General features: G+C 49.1%; 1 protein-coding gene and 1 long non-coding RNA gene across 2 annotated transcripts in view; one reads left to right on the top strand and one right to left on the bottom strand.

The window, feature by feature from the left end:
• LOC121303951 (nuclear factor related to kappa-B-binding protein-like) overlaps positions 1–15,000 on the bottom strand; it is a 21,622-nt gene that overhangs the window by 5,530 nt on the left and 1,092 nt on the right. The window contains exons 2-9 of the mRNA XM_041234852.1: positions 4,102–4,258; positions 3,644–3,774; positions 3,449–3,519; positions 2,729–2,889; positions 2,070–2,096; positions 1,323–1,557; positions 340–482; positions 55–161 (exon numbers count right to left, since the gene is read on the bottom strand). Coding sequence (XP_041090786.1) covers positions 55–161; positions 340–482; positions 1,323–1,557; positions 2,070–2,096; positions 2,729–2,889; positions 3,449–3,519; positions 3,644–3,774; positions 4,102–4,258 — 1,032 coding nt within the window. The remainder of the gene's footprint in view (positions 1–54; positions 162–339; positions 483–1,322; positions 1,558–2,069; positions 2,097–2,728; positions 2,890–3,448; positions 3,520–3,643; positions 3,775–4,101; positions 4,259–15,000) is intronic.
• LOC121304092 lies at positions 12,952–14,798 on the top strand. Its single transcript, XR_005947916.1, has 3 exons — positions 12,952–13,440; positions 13,700–14,046; positions 14,316–14,798. It is a non-coding gene; the product is annotated as an uncharacterized LOC121304092 (long non-coding RNA).

The raw sequence follows: 15,000 nt of genomic DNA, 5'->3' as shown, positions 1-15,000 counted from the left end.
CAGCTGACCAGACGGACGGTTGGTTTCACAGTGAATGTGGGATGCAAGCCTTGCCCCGCTTACCTGTATTTTCCAGGTGCAGTTCATCCTTGGGGAGTAGAACGCTGGGTAGTTGGGGGAGTTGAACGTGCCGCTGCTCCCAGTGAGCTGACCGCCGCAGGCTGGCAATGGAAACACGAGGAGAAGCGAAATAAGAGTGTTTAAACACAACCAGACTCCCAAATTCACATCCAATTTTGAACCCAGGACAATACAGGTGTTGGGTTGTACCCGCCCTTCTGTTTGTAGCAGAAGCTACAAGAAGAAATACCTTCCCCACCAATAAAAAGTCCAAATTACCGCTGCTGTCCTTGGGAATCTGGCTGTACTCCGCTTTGAATCCCGGGAAATTCTTGTTGTCATCTGTGACCAGTGCCAGGAGCATGACGTTCCCAGATGAGACCAAGACCAGGGGCTGCGAGGGGGAGAAAGTCCCACACTTCCTAAGGGCAGAAACAGCAAGGTCGTGGCAGAATACAGATACTCTGGTACTGGGAAGAGACCTCACACTGCGCTTTCCTCCTTCCTAAACTGACCATCACAATAAGAAATCCTTATTGTGGATCTGCTTGTCCATCCATCTTCCTGTTGCTCTCTTTTTACCTGCAAATGTATCTGCTTGTAACGATAAACGTAGATCACGGGACAGTAAATTATCACAATATGCAGGCGATGGTTCTGGTGAGCTACGTTTTAATGATGTGAAAAAAGAGAAAATGATCATTTAAAACCTGTGGACTGTTTCGACTGTGGACACTGTTCACAGGAACTCCAAACCATGTGTATCCTGCGTTCAAAAAGCATGCGTAGGGCTCCCAAGTGGCGCATCCAGTAATAGCACTCGTGTGGAGTGCAGGATGCGCCCTATAGTCTGGACGTTGCCGGTTCCAGTCAAAGCTATTCCTTTGCCAACAGAGGACGGGAGCTCCCAGGAGGCGGCCGGGTGCCTGCGGGCTTGCCTGTAAGCTGCCCAGAGCAGCGTTGTCCTTCGACTCTGTAGCTCTGGGTGGCTGCATGGTGAGTCTACGATGTGTAAAAAAGTGGGCGGCTAACGGCACACGCTATGGAGGACAGGGTGTGCTCGTCTTCGCCGCTCCCGAGTCAGAGCAGGGGAGGTAGCAGTGAGCTGAGCTAATAAATAAATAAATAAATAATTGGATACAAAAAAAATGAACTGGCGACTACTTAAAAAAAAAAAAAAACACAGGCGTATGAAGACACGCTTCTGGTCGTGTCTCCCGATTCCCGTGGAAAGACTTCGTGGACAGAGCTCTGCTGCTTACTCTGCCAGCACGCGTGTCTCCAGGGGCCCCAGCGAGTCGTACACACGGGCAAAGTCTTTGCTGCAGTCGTCCTCCAGGCTGAAGGTGATGAAGTTCAGCTTGAGCACGTAGCCTGGGTCGGCCCGCAGCCTCCACAGGCAGTGGGTATCCGCTGGGTAAGGACTGTTGGGAAACCCTGGAGAACTCAGGCTGCCAATCACACCTGGCTTGGCGTGGAGGTTATAGCTGCACTTATCTGAGAGAAAGAGAAAGAAAAATAGAAAAAGAGAGAACATTAGTGACTAATTGGGGTTCAATGACAACACCTTATGGAATGCATTCTGTACTGTATGATTTAGGACGTGAGGTCCAGAATCCTCCACATTTGATAGGTATCAGTAAATAATTAAGTGTAACGATTTTGAATGAAATACTTTAGGGAACTGTGCACCTCTGCCTTGGGGTGTGTCCTGAGGTTAGTGGGGGGGCTGCTTTGTGGGATGTGTTGCAAGATAAAATTAACCACGGTGTTAAAATCAAAAACTCAAAAGGAATCAATAGTGGTACGAACTATAAATCCCGTTCATTCGTCATTCAAGAAGCACTCAGCGGCACAGTGGTTTTGGCCCCATGTAACAGAGCGGAGGATGGATCTGAACCAGCGACCCCGCGCACCGCTAGAGAGCGTCTCAACCACAACGGCAGCGTATCACACAACACTGCCTGTTACACACACACCAGAGGAGCAGGGAGGGTCTGCTTACTTACAGTTACGAGCCATTCGCGGATCCATAGCTGAAAAACAAGGGGAGAGAGGAAACAGCCGTTGTGATTTTGTTTATAGTTTGAGATAGCATACAGTGCGTAATAAGTATGTGGGATAAAACTGTGTTTGTCTATTTATCTGCCTGACCAATAGGTTAATGCATTAAAAGTCCCGTCGCTATTGGAACCTGTTAGCAAAAACGTAGATCTGCACTCAGACTGTCATTGACAAAGAAATACATATATATGCAATGTGTTCAGTGGCTATCTCTTATCAAGTTGAGAGCGTGCTTTCTCTTGCATGCTTGTCAAGACATTTTCAATTCAAGATCAAGGTTTGGGGTCCATTTTTGTTTTCAATTCCAATTCCTTTTTAAAATCAACACCCAATTGCAATTCCAAATCCAATTCCAAATCCTTAATCAAATACAACACATCATTGATCACAACTGCAATCAGCAGCATTCTGTCAAAAGAGCTCCTCACAGGGGCAACACATTGCTTCAATTGAAGTCACTGTCAGTCAATTAAATGGGCTTCAAATTAAAGCCTTTGAACAAATCGCAACAATTAGCAGGTCTTTAAAACTCAACTCATTCGATGGAACTGGGGACAGATTTTAAAAAGTCTCTTAACCCCTGGAGGGCAGGGGGGTTACTCACGCAGAGTCACCACCTCGTCCACTCTCAGCTGCTGCGGCTGGAGCTTCCTCTGGCTGCGGACCATCTTCTTGCCGATCTCTGCCAGGGCAGAGTCCACTGCTGCCTCCTGATTTGCTGGCACGTCGAACTCCGAGATGTAGTAGGCGATCACAGACCCTTCGCTGCCGGGAGGAGGGCAGGATTAGCAAGGACTTCAGGTGCTAGTTTTTATTATTTATTTTCACTCTATTAGTTATTAGGGACATATGAAAATAGTAATTTACAACACAATGGGGTCTAAGAAGCATGACTGAATACTAGAGATGTATACTCAAACTGTCTTTTAGAGTTTGCAGCATTTACTTATTTATTTATTTCAGTATATGAAAGGAGCTATACACAAGTCTAAGCTGTATCGTTCTGCACATATTGTCCGCAGAAAGAGGCATTTCTATCTGTGGAAATACCTAAAAAGCCATGGGGGTCCTATTGCGATTTAAACACTATTAAGATCGACTGAATGGATCCCTACAAAATGTTTAAAACAGCTCCCTCGGACAGCCCTTTTTAACTCGCATCTCAATGCATTCAGGTTCTTTTCATCTGTTTCTCTTCTGGGAGAAATACAAAACTAAAAGTACCAGAATGCACTGCGATAAACCTGTACCATGGAAGCTTGACCCATGTGACCACCCTATTCCTAATATCTTAGCTCCTGTGTTTCGATGGAATTGCACGTACCTGAAGGCATTGACTGTCGACCGAACGTAGTATCTGGCAAGCTGGGGTGTGTTCGAGTACAATGTTTTAAGCTGGAAAAGTAAAAACAGAAGTCAATTGCACATCACAGGAATGCCAGACAGCGAGGCGTGTGAAAGCATTGTGATGGAAACACATCTGTGAATGTGGTGGTGAATCCAGACTTGTGAAACCAACCTGGTCTTGCACCTTGGCAGCCAGAGCACTGAACTCCGGGCTGGCAGAATCCTCATAAGCATCCTGGAAGGTTTCGCTGGTGATGAGCATGGTGCCAGCATACATCTTAAACACCTTCATCTCTTTGCGAACTGAAAAAGAACAGAAAATACTAACTGGAGAGCATGTGATGAGGACTGGCAGCAAGTATGTTTACACAGAAAACATTACAGTGAAAACATTGCTATGCATGGATACAGCAGGGCCAAATACTTTGGGTTCAGGTCCCTGTGTGACCTCCAGCACAAGGATCGCCCTAGACAGACGGCTCATCCCATCGTCCAGCATTATTATTAAGCAGCTTAAGCCATGTTCAAGCAACAGTCATGAAAGCAGCTTGGTAAAAACATGACCTCCATCTCCAGTTTCTTCAGTAGCTGGCCTCCCAGGCTGCGAGTTTCATTCCCAGAGTTACTCACAGTGGAAATGCCAGACCAGCAATCCGGTCATCACGGAAATGACAGTGATGAACACCAGGACGGCAACGATGGCCAGCACCTTCTTGGGTCCCTTCTTCTCCAGCTTCTTGCTGTTCGAGGCAGGCAGGAACTGCACCCCCGTGTCCCAGCTGTCATCCTGCAAAAACAGCGCGGTTAGGAACAGCAGACCACATGCCGACTCTGAATCGATTACAGCGAGCCAGCGTCACTCAAAGAAACGATCATGATAATGCATTCGTAGAATATTCACAACAATGCACTGAAGGCCTGTATGTGTGTTACAGCAACATTAAGGACTCTGAAAATCCCTCCTCATGACTTTAAAAATGCTGATCAAGAAAATGGTCCTTTAGGAAGCTTTTGGCTACATAACTTTTAAAATATGTGTTACACCAAGTTTTCAGCCAACATTACAATGCAGGAGGGTGTGCTCCAAGCTGTAGAACACGTATGGTGGAATGGGCATTAAAAGGACATCACTCCGAGTCCTGTTCCAATGCTGTAGATACACTGTCTTCCCACAACTCTAGTCTCAATACGGAGAGTGGAGAGAGGGATAGTTGAATAATGACTTCCCCTCCAAGCGGTCAGACAGGTGCTATCCACGTGGAGCACCGAGCACACTGTAACAAAGCCCTTCGTCTGGGGCACTGCATTGCTTCAGGAAACACAGACAGATACTTTGAGGTGTTGAGCGGTATTTCCCTTTCAAAGAAACGCCACCAACTGAACGAAAAAAGCAGATTGATGACCGAGTGAAACTACAAGTTTCCGAAACGCAGCGAGGAGATCAAGGCTGGGTCGCAAGTTACACCGTCAACACTGGCTAATCAAAGCAATGCATTTCCTGCGGGGGGGGGGAGCTTGTTATTCTGGATATGGGAGTCGTTTGCGCTGTGCTGCACACAAACACACAGGGCACGTGATTCACAGATGCAAAGTATTACAATTCTGGAAGTTCCATACAGTCAAAGACAGAAGAGATCGTACAGTCCCGGTAAATTAAGAGCAATCTGCTTAAAGTCAAAAATCCATTCCAGCATCGAATTAACTTATGCCAAACCCTTTTAGTATATTAGCAATTACAGTTGGGGGTTGCCTCCCTTGCCTGAGGAGTTTTTATTTGTTTGTTCCTTAATGTCTAGAAGGTGTGACGCAACTCAACAGAATCCGTTTTTCAACTCTTAAAATCGGCAGAAATAATACGAAATGTATAGTTATAAAATTAGGCATAGCAGGAAGAACACTGCAGACACTGCTAGAAAACAAAAGCATTGAAAACAACTTAAGAAACGACCCGTGATTATTGCTGCACGATGGCAAGCTAGGGCAGCACAGTGCCAGTATGAGCTGTGTGGATGCCAGTGCTGTACAAGGCTCCTCCGAGGGGCTCGGCTATGCAAGCTAGGCCAGTCCCAGTATGAGCTGTGTGGATGCCAGTGCTGTACTCGGCTATGCAAGCTAGGGCAGTCCCAGTATGAGCTGTGTGGATGCCAGTGCTGTACAAGGCTCCTCCGAGGGGCTCGGCTATGCAAGCTAGGGCAGTCCCAGTATGAGCTGTGTGGATGCCAGTGCTATGCAAGCTCGGCTATGCAGCTAGGGCAGTCCCAGTATGAGCTGTGTGGATGCCAGTGCTGTACAAGGCTCCTCCGAGGGGCTCGGCTATGCAAGCTAGGACAGTCCCAGTATGAGCTGTGTGGATGCCAGTGCTGTACAAGGCTCCTCCGAGGGGCTCGGCTATGCAAGCTAGGCCAGTCCCAGTATGAGCTGTGTGGATGCCAGTGCTGTACACGGCTCCTCCGAGGGGCTCGGCTATGCAAGCTAGGGCAGTCCCAGTATGAGCTGTGTGGATGCCAGTGCTGTACCCGGCTCCTCCGAGGGGCTCGGCTATGCAAGCTAGGGCAGTCCCAGTATGAGCTGTGTGGATGCCAGTGCTGTACAAGGCTCCTCCGAGGGGCTCGGCTATGCAAGCTAGGGCAGTCCCAGTATGAGCGGTGTGGATGCCAGTGCTCCTCCGAGGGGCTCGGCTATGCAAGCTGGATGCCAGTGCTGTACAGGGGCTCGGCTATGCTCCTCCGAGGGGCTCGGCTATGCAAGCTAGGGCAGTCCCAGTATGAGCTGTGTGGATGCCAGTGCTGTACAATGCTCCTCCGAGGGGCTCAGTCCCAGGCTATGCAAGCTAGGGCAGTCCCAGTATGAGCTGTGTGGATGCCAGTGCTGTACAAGGCTCCTCCGAGGGGCTCGGCTATGCAAGCTAGGGCAGTCCCAGTATGAGCTGTGTGGATGCCAGTGCTGTACAAGGCTCCTCCGAGGGGCTCGGCTATGCAAGCTAGGGCCAGTCCCAGTATGAGCTGTGTGGATGCCAGTGCTGTACAAGGCTCCTCCGAGGGGCTCGGCTATGCAAGCTAGGGCAGTCCCAGTATGAGCTGTGTGGATGCCAGTGCTGTACAATGCTCCTCGCTATGCAAGCTATGCAAGCTGTGGCCAGTGCAGTCCCAGCTCCTGAGCTGTGTGGATGCCAGTGCTGTACAATGCTCCTCCGAGGGGCTCGGCTATGCAAGCTAGGGCAGTCCCAGTATGAGCTGTGTGGATGCCAGTGCTGTACAAGGCTCCTCCGAGGGGCTCGGCTATGCAAGCTAGGGCAGTCCCAGTATGAGCTGTGTGGATGCCAGTGCTGTACAATGCTCCTCCGAGGGGCTCGGCTATGCAAGCTAGGCAGTCCCAGTATGAGCTGTGTGGATGCCAGTGCTGTACTGGCTCCTCCGAGGGGCTCGGCTATGCAAGCTAGGGCAGTCCCAGTCTGTGTGGATGCCAGTGCTGTATGAGCTGTGTGGATGTGTGGATGCCAGTGCTGTACAAGGCTCCTCCGAGGGGCTCGGCTATGCAAGCTAGGGCAGTCCCAGTATGAGCTGTGTGGATGCCAGTGCTGTACAATGCTCCTCCGAGGGGCTCGGCTATGCAAGCTAGGGCAGTCCCAGTATGAGCTGTGTGGATGCCAGTGCTGTACACGGCTCCTCCGAGGGGCTCGGCTATGCAAGCTAGGGCAGTCCCAGTATGAGCTGTGTGGATGCCAGTGCTGTACTCGGCTCCTCCGTGCTGTAGGGGCTCGGCTATGCAAGCTAGGGCAGTCCCAGTATGAGCTGTGTGGATGCCAGTGCTGTACTCGGCTCCTCCGAGGGGCTCGGCTATGCAAGCTAGGGCAGTCTGTGTGGATGCCAGTGCTGTACCAGTATGAGCTGTGTGGATGCCAGTGCTGTACAAGGCTCCTCCGAGGGGCTCGGCTATGCAAGCTAGGGCAGTCCCAGTATGAGCTGTGTGGATGCCAGTGCTGTACACGGCTCCTCCGAGGGGCTCGGCTATGCAAGCTGGGCAGTCCCAGTATGAGCTGTGTGGATGCCAGTGCTGTACAATGCTCCTCCGAGGGGCTCGGCTATGCAAGCTAGGGCAGTCCCAGTATGAGCTGTGTGGATGCCAGTGCTGTACTCGGCTCCTCCGAGGGGCTCGGCTATGCAAGCTAGGGCAGTCCCAGTATGAGCTGTGTGGATGTCAGTGCTGTACTCGGCTCCTCCGAGGGGCTCGGCTATGCAAGCTAGGGCAGTCGTATGCTGTGTGGATGCAGTGCTGTACAAGCTCCTCCGAGGGGCTCGGCTATGCAAGCTAGGGCAGCACAGTGCCAGTATGAGCTGTGTGGATGTCAGTGCTGTACAAGGCTCCTCCGAGGGGCTCGGCTATGCAAGCTAGGCCAGTCCCAGTATGAGCTGTGTGGATGCCAGTGCTGTACTCGACTATGCAAGCTAGGGCAGTCCCAGTATGAGCTGTGTGGATGCCAGTGCTGTACACGGCTCCTCCGAGGGGCTCGGCTATGCAAGCTAGGACAGTCCCAGTATGAGCTGTGTGGATGTCAGTGCTGTACACGGCTCCTCCGAGGGGCACGGCTATGCAAGCTAGGACAGTCCCAGTATGAGCTGTGTGGATGCCAGTGCTGTACTCGGCTCCTCCGAGGGGCTCGGCTATGCAAGCTTGCACTTGCTGTACCGTTTGACCTGCTTATGTTATGAGGAAGCGATTCCTTTGTAACAGGTAATCACTATTCCAATAAATATGTCCTCTTCACGGATTTGGATCAGGATTGGAGTTTATTGCTATTTAACTAGAGGGTAAGGTGTGGCAAAGCAGAAATGAACCTGAGAGAACCCTAGAGCTGGTTGAAGCAGTGCAGACTCTCTCTGTCTCTGTCTCTCAGAAAGACAAGAAAACAGGGCACTGATCACAGGCCTGATTCAGTTAAAGTTAAAGGATTCAGCGAACAACGCCACCTGGAGCGTTTACCTGGAAGAGAGTTTGCCCAGCGGCAATCAAGAAACTTCTTAGTTGAAGAACAAGATTCAAGCATTTAAAAGTCAATTTTCTTAATTCGTTTCATTAGTGCGGGCAGCCTTAGTGCTGGTCTTCCTTTAATTCTAGTGCTGTGCTGTTCTGTGTCGGTTTGGGATTGTTTTCAAGTTTAACTCTGTACAGTCGAGCAAAATAAATCCACTGCAAAGAACGCAGCTATCTTCAGCACTAACAAAGGGGGGGATGCAAGTGCAAAGTTGCATCACGGGATGCCCCATAAGAGTGGACAGGCACCTCAAGACATTCACAGATTCTGAAAGAATGATTTGCACCGCTGAATGTGCTAACCAAGTCACATCACAGATAAACCACCTAACTGGAAAGTCAGTCTCTAGAACAGGCAAGGAGTGGAACTGCAGCCTTGGTAATCACTCCCTTGATCTGGTGAATATGAACTGCTCTCTGCACTGGCAGGCGCCCGCTTGCAATGCTTGGGGGAGTGCAAGGGTGGAGTCTGGGATCTGCCATTTAACAAATTAAAAAGAAAACAGAGATACATTTTAAAAGCACTTAAGAAGCAAAACAGGTTTTTAACTCCCTACTAGAAGAAACCCATTTGCTGTCGGCCGTTTTATTTCCCGTCGTTATTTTCACATTATTGAACTGTGCCACCATGACGATCAGTCCACTTCCTGTGCGGCTGCCTTTACGACCCCCCCGGCTTCACATCCTCTTGGTCAGCAGGGGACAGAATCTCTGCCAATGCGAGTTTTGCTTTACCTCGTAAGTTGTTGGGGGTATTTCTTGTTTGTGCTTAAAGCCTGCTGAATTAAGGGTTCTCAGGGAATTAAGCAGTAGCAGTAGGGCTCTTTCGTTGGATAAATGGCTATTTCATTTTTTATCAGTTAAAACCTAATGTCAGAAACCCTATTATACAGGGAAATAAGACTCCTATTGCATAGAAGTTTCACCCATTCCAGTTTTTACTATGAGCTTGAATAGGCCCAGTGTATAGGCAACGAGTGTCGTACTAACCTCCTAGTAAAACCAGGAACAGATCAAACTGCTATGCAATGGGAGTCTTGTTTCCACCCCTGCTATAAATAACTCCTAGGTTAAAGCAGAGTAAACCGGGCTCATCTGACTGGATTGTCAGATACAGGATTAAGTTTCAAGAACACAACAAGTTTGCAGCAACTGGAAAGGAAATGGTTTGTGTTTCTTTTTTTTAGCGAAACTCAAGAGGCTGACCTGATCACAAAGGGGACTTCCCTGAAACCATTCACTGAAATGCATGAGTCTGGAGATGGACAGACACAAAGATGAGAGCTGTTAGAAATGACTCAGCCTTGTGATGCAGAGACTATAAACCCAGACAGACTTTAGACTTTGAGAAGGTATTTGCAAAGGTATTTACAAACTACAAATAATAATCATCATCATCATGTTATATAAAGGCTCATTACTCACTGCACAGGGGTGGAAATAGCGATTGCATAGCCGTGTCATCCATTCCAGTTTTACTACAAGCTTGACCAGCCACAGTGTGTAGGCAACAAGCTCAGGTGTATCTCATAGGAAAACCAGGCATGGATCAAACTGCTATGCAATGGGAGTCTTCTTTCTATTCCTGAAGCAGGCGCTGTGGTATCGAATTCACAACTTAATTTTGTATTTCTTTTTTTTTTATTAACACGTTTCAACACAATTTCAGAAACATGTGTAAAGCAGTTTTACATTCCGGTTCAGCACTCACGACACACAGTACATGTACACCGACAGTTAACGCGTACATCCCAGCGCAACCTCTGACCCCGTGCTTGTATTCTAACAATACAGAGATCTCGCTTGAGGGCAGAACAGCTTGCAGTCTTTGTTCTGACCTGGTACTAATAAAATGCATTCAGTTTCAAACTTCCTAGTTAGGAACAAGAGAAATAAAATCCTGTTTCCACATTTCAGTTTCAATGAAACACACTGACAACGTTTGGCACAGACATGAAGGCGGCCTAGCCTGTCCTAAAAATACCATTCCACACTTGTTTCTGCGTGCCTGCAAATCGTGCCTCAGAGCAACACATGCTTGGTGCTCAGAGCCAGGGGAGACCACCAGCAGCAGCAGCAGCGACGCACCATTAGGAGATTAGTTTACTTTTCAGCATTCAAGCAAGCAGTGTACTGCACAGGATCAGCTCATTTTCTGTAAAACAAGTTTCATTGTTTTAAAGAAGGGAAACTTGATGCCATGTTATAGTCAGGGTCAAAATCAATTCCCAATTCCAATTCGTTACACTGGGTGGAGGATGGGGGGGTGTTTGGAGTGTGAGCGAACACTCGTTACACTGGGGTGTGTGTTTGGAGTGCAAGTGCACACTCGTTACACTGGGGTGTGTGTTTGGAGTGCAAGTGCACACTCGTTACACTGGGGGGTGTGTTTGGGGTGCGAGTGCACACTCGTTACACTGGGGTGTGTGTTTGGGGTGCGAGTGCACACTCGTTACACTGAGGTGTGTGTTTGGGTGTGAGTGCACACTCGTTACACTGGGGTGTGTGTTTGGGGTGTGAGTGCACACTCGTTACACTGGGGGGTGTGTTTGGAGTGCAAGTGCACACTTGTTACACTGGGGGTGTGTTTGGGGTGTGAGTGCACACTCGTTACACTGCGGTGTGTGTTTGGGTGTGAGTGCACACTCGTTACACTGCGGTGTGTGTTTGGGGTGCGAGTGCACACTCGTTACACTGAGGTGTGTGTTTGGGGTGCGAGTGCACACTCGTTACACTGCGGTGTGTGTTTGGGGTGTGAGTGCACACTCGTTACACTGGGGAGCGTTGACAACCAGGGGAGGGGGAAGTGCAGCACTACAGATAAACAAACATGAAACCAAGATAAGCGATCTGCATGAGTGACATGATCAGGACCCACAGTCATCCCAGCGATCTTGATCAGGACCCACAGCCCAGCGATCTGCACATACAGGGGATTGATCAGGACCCACAACCCAGCGGATCTGTGATTGATCAGGACCCACAGCCCAGCGATCTGCACAGACAGGGGATTGATCAGGACCCACAGCCCAGCGGATCTGTGATTGATCAGGACCCACAGCCCAGCAATCTGCACAGACAGGGGATTGACCAGGACCCACAGCCCAGCGGATCTGATTGATCAGGACCCACAGCCCAGCGGATCTGTGATTGATCAGGACCCACAGCCCAGCAATCTGCACAGACAGGGGACTGACCAGGACCCACAGCCTAGCGGATCTTTGATTGATCAGGACCCACAGCCCAGAAGATCTGTGATTGATCAGGACCCACAGCCCAGCGATCTGCACAGAGCGGATCTGTGAGGGACCCACAGCCTAGCGGATCTTTGATTGATCAGGACCCACAGCCCAGCGGTGATCCCAGCGATCTGCACAGAGAGGTGATTGATCTGTGATTGATCAGGACCCACAGCCCAGCGATCTGCACAGACAGGGGATTGACCAGGACCCACAGCCCAGCGGATCTGTGATTGATCAGGACCCACAGCCCAGCGATCTGCACAGAGAGGTGATTGATCAGGACCCACAACCCAGCGGATCTGTGATTGATCAGGACCCACAGCCCAGCAATCTGCACAGACAGGGGATTGACCAGGACCCACAGCCCAGCGGATCTTTGATTGATCAGGACCCACAGCCCAGCGGATCTGTGATTGATCAGGACCCACAGCCCAGCGATCTGCACAGAGAGGTGATTGATCAGGACCCACAACCCAGCGGATCTGTGATTGATCAGGACCCACAGCCCAGCGATCTGCACAGAGAGGTGATTGATCAGGACCCACAGCCCAGGGATCGGCACAGAGAGGTGATTGATCAGGACCCACAGCCCAGCGATCTGCACAGACAGGGGATTGACCAGGACCCACAGCCCAGCGGATCTGTGATTGATCAGGACCCACAGCCCAGCGATCTGCACAGAGAGGTGATTGATCAGGACCCACAACCCAGCGGATCTGTGATTGATCAGGACCCACAGCCCAGCGATCTGCACAGAGAGGTGATTGACCAGGACCCACAGTCCAGCAGATCTGTGATTGATCAGGACCCACAGCCCAGCGATCTGCACAGAGAGGTGATTGACCAGGACCCACAGCTCAGCGGATCACTACACACAGAGAGACCTGTACAGCAGAAGCGCATACGGACGGATCTGTAACCTTAAAATCCTTCAACTCCCTGCATCACGTGAAGTTCTATTTGAGGAATTCTCAGAGTATCAGGTTTTCAGAACATGGGTGGGGTGTTCCTGTATTTATCTCTTTCAAGGCCAGACGGCCCAGGCCCACCCTTTCATTGCGATACCTGGTTTGTTTTTCCACTGCATCATTTAAGACGGCGCTGAAAGGTGATCTGTGTGTAGCGATAGGCTTCAAACAGTCCAGTGGACTGAAGCGAAGGCTAGATGAACTTTGAACCTGGATGAGTTTGTAGTTAGGAGGGAATATAGAGAGCTCATTTAGTGAGCAGTGGAGTAGGATTTATTGAAATGGAATTTGGCAAGCCCTCTCACAAGGTAGATGCCCAGGCTGCAGTGCAGAACGAGAGTGATCCTGCAGGGGATCAGGGAGGCAGGCCAAGCACATCTGGTGAGGCTGACAGCTCGCCAATCCCCAAGCCTCACCCCCTTGTTTGTATTTAATCAGCTACACATTCCCGTTTATGCCTCCGTCTATCACCCAGAGTGATTTCAAATAAGGAAGTGCGACTAACGTTGCAGAAAGCCAGCAGCCACCTTGTCCGAGCGACACACAGGAACGTCGTCGTTCTGTTAATGATTTACAAGTGCACTGGGTCGCATTCTGAGCCATCCTTTCCGCTTCAAAAACACTTTTGCGAGCTGTGTGTCAAACTGACCAAGGAGACCACTTTAATGGAAAGCACACGGCCCCATCGGGACTTGCTCACTGACTAGGAAAGACGCAGCTTCTGTGAGGTAAATCGCAGCTACACGAGGAGGGAGACAGAGAGAGGGGAGGAAGTCACCCTGGAGTGAAACAGACTAGTGTGAAACACACAGGACAAGGACAGAGATGCCAGCTTGCGTGTGGCTGCTTGCAACAGTGGGAGGTTTATAAGTCCTTCGGTACCTGTGGTTTTAAAGTTTTATCTTTGAAAATGCTATTTCACTGGTCTAGGAACAAGCCAAAATGCTTTGTCTACCCGACTTGAGATTCTCTTGCGCTTTCCCCCAGGAGACAACCTGCTGGCCTGAGCGTTCCAACAGAGCTTGCTCTGAAACCCCACATGAGACGCCACACCTTGAATAAGGAATGCGCCCCAGCAACTCTGAGAAACACTTCTGTGTGCTCCAAGCAAGCAAGCAAGCAAAAAAAAAAAAACTATTTGAGAAAGCATCCGGTAAGCAGAGAATGCCTGGACCGACTTCATTAGCATTGGCTTCAAATGGAGAGAGAGCCTGGTCTTGCGCGAGCCCATCGCTGCCCTTTGTACCTCACACAATAACTTGGTTTCTCTGAGCAGTGAACCATCTTCTCTTCAAATACAGGCTGAAGACGTAAGCGAGATGTCCCATGAGCACGTTAGTATCCCAAATATTATCTTCTACAAACGCTGATCTGCAGGTACTTGCTCCACAGAGACTGCTATCACACTGAATTACTTACAACAGGTGCACTGCACACTCTCCAAACACCTTTATAATTGCTGACACAACAGGATCTAAACTGCAGCGTGCAACATGGCAAACATGACAAAATTGTGTTTTGTTGCTAGTTATATATTTTTTTAAATGCACTTTGTTGCAAAGGCCTTTAATATTCTGCCCCCTCTCTTGTTGATTCGATTCAGGTCCCAGAGATGAGAGCCATTACCCCAAACAAGGCCGACTCAACCAGGCGTAAGACACTGTCGTGATGAAATCACCTTTCCAGTCCAGACAATGCGGTGGCTGAACCGACATCGCAATATTCATCTGAGGAACACAACAGACCAATACATTTAAACGGTACTTTGCAGTAGCCAATTCATTTTAGCTTAAAACACTTTTAACGAGTGAATGTTTGGCACTCGCTATTTATCAAGGAGTCGTCTGGGCATCACTGGACGCTGCGTGTCGTTACCTTGATGTGTACCTTCAATTAAACACACTCATGAAGGAGAATTAATTGAGTATGCGAAAAGACATTAAACAATATACACTGGGGCGTTACAGTTACATTATTCCATCTAGGGTTTCTGTGACGTCATGAATTACGAGAGCGAAGGTCGAGTCATTTATAAACTGTCACAGAAACCCGAGGTGGAATTGTTTTCCTGTAACTCATTCATGGGGCCCACCTATTATTATTATTATTTTTCATAATACATGGATAACCTTGTTTTTTTGGAACAACTTTATATAAAAGAATTCAGAACCACCTTTCATTCATTAGAAATAAAAAAAATGAATGAACCAATAGCACAGCACTTCACCAGTCAAGGGCATGACATAAATGATGTAAAGTTTGCAGTATTAGAACAGCTAAAATTAGAC

The sequence above is a fragment of the Polyodon spathula genome, chromosome 36 (genome assembly GCF_017654505.1).
Source record: "Polyodon spathula isolate WHYD16114869_AA chromosome 36, ASM1765450v1, whole genome shotgun sequence".
In the NCBI taxonomy this organism is placed as follows: Eukaryota; Metazoa; Chordata; class Actinopteri; order Acipenseriformes; family Polyodontidae; genus Polyodon; species Polyodon spathula.
Note: the sequence above shows the minus strand (reverse complement) of the source record. Positions and strands in the feature narration are given on the sequence as shown.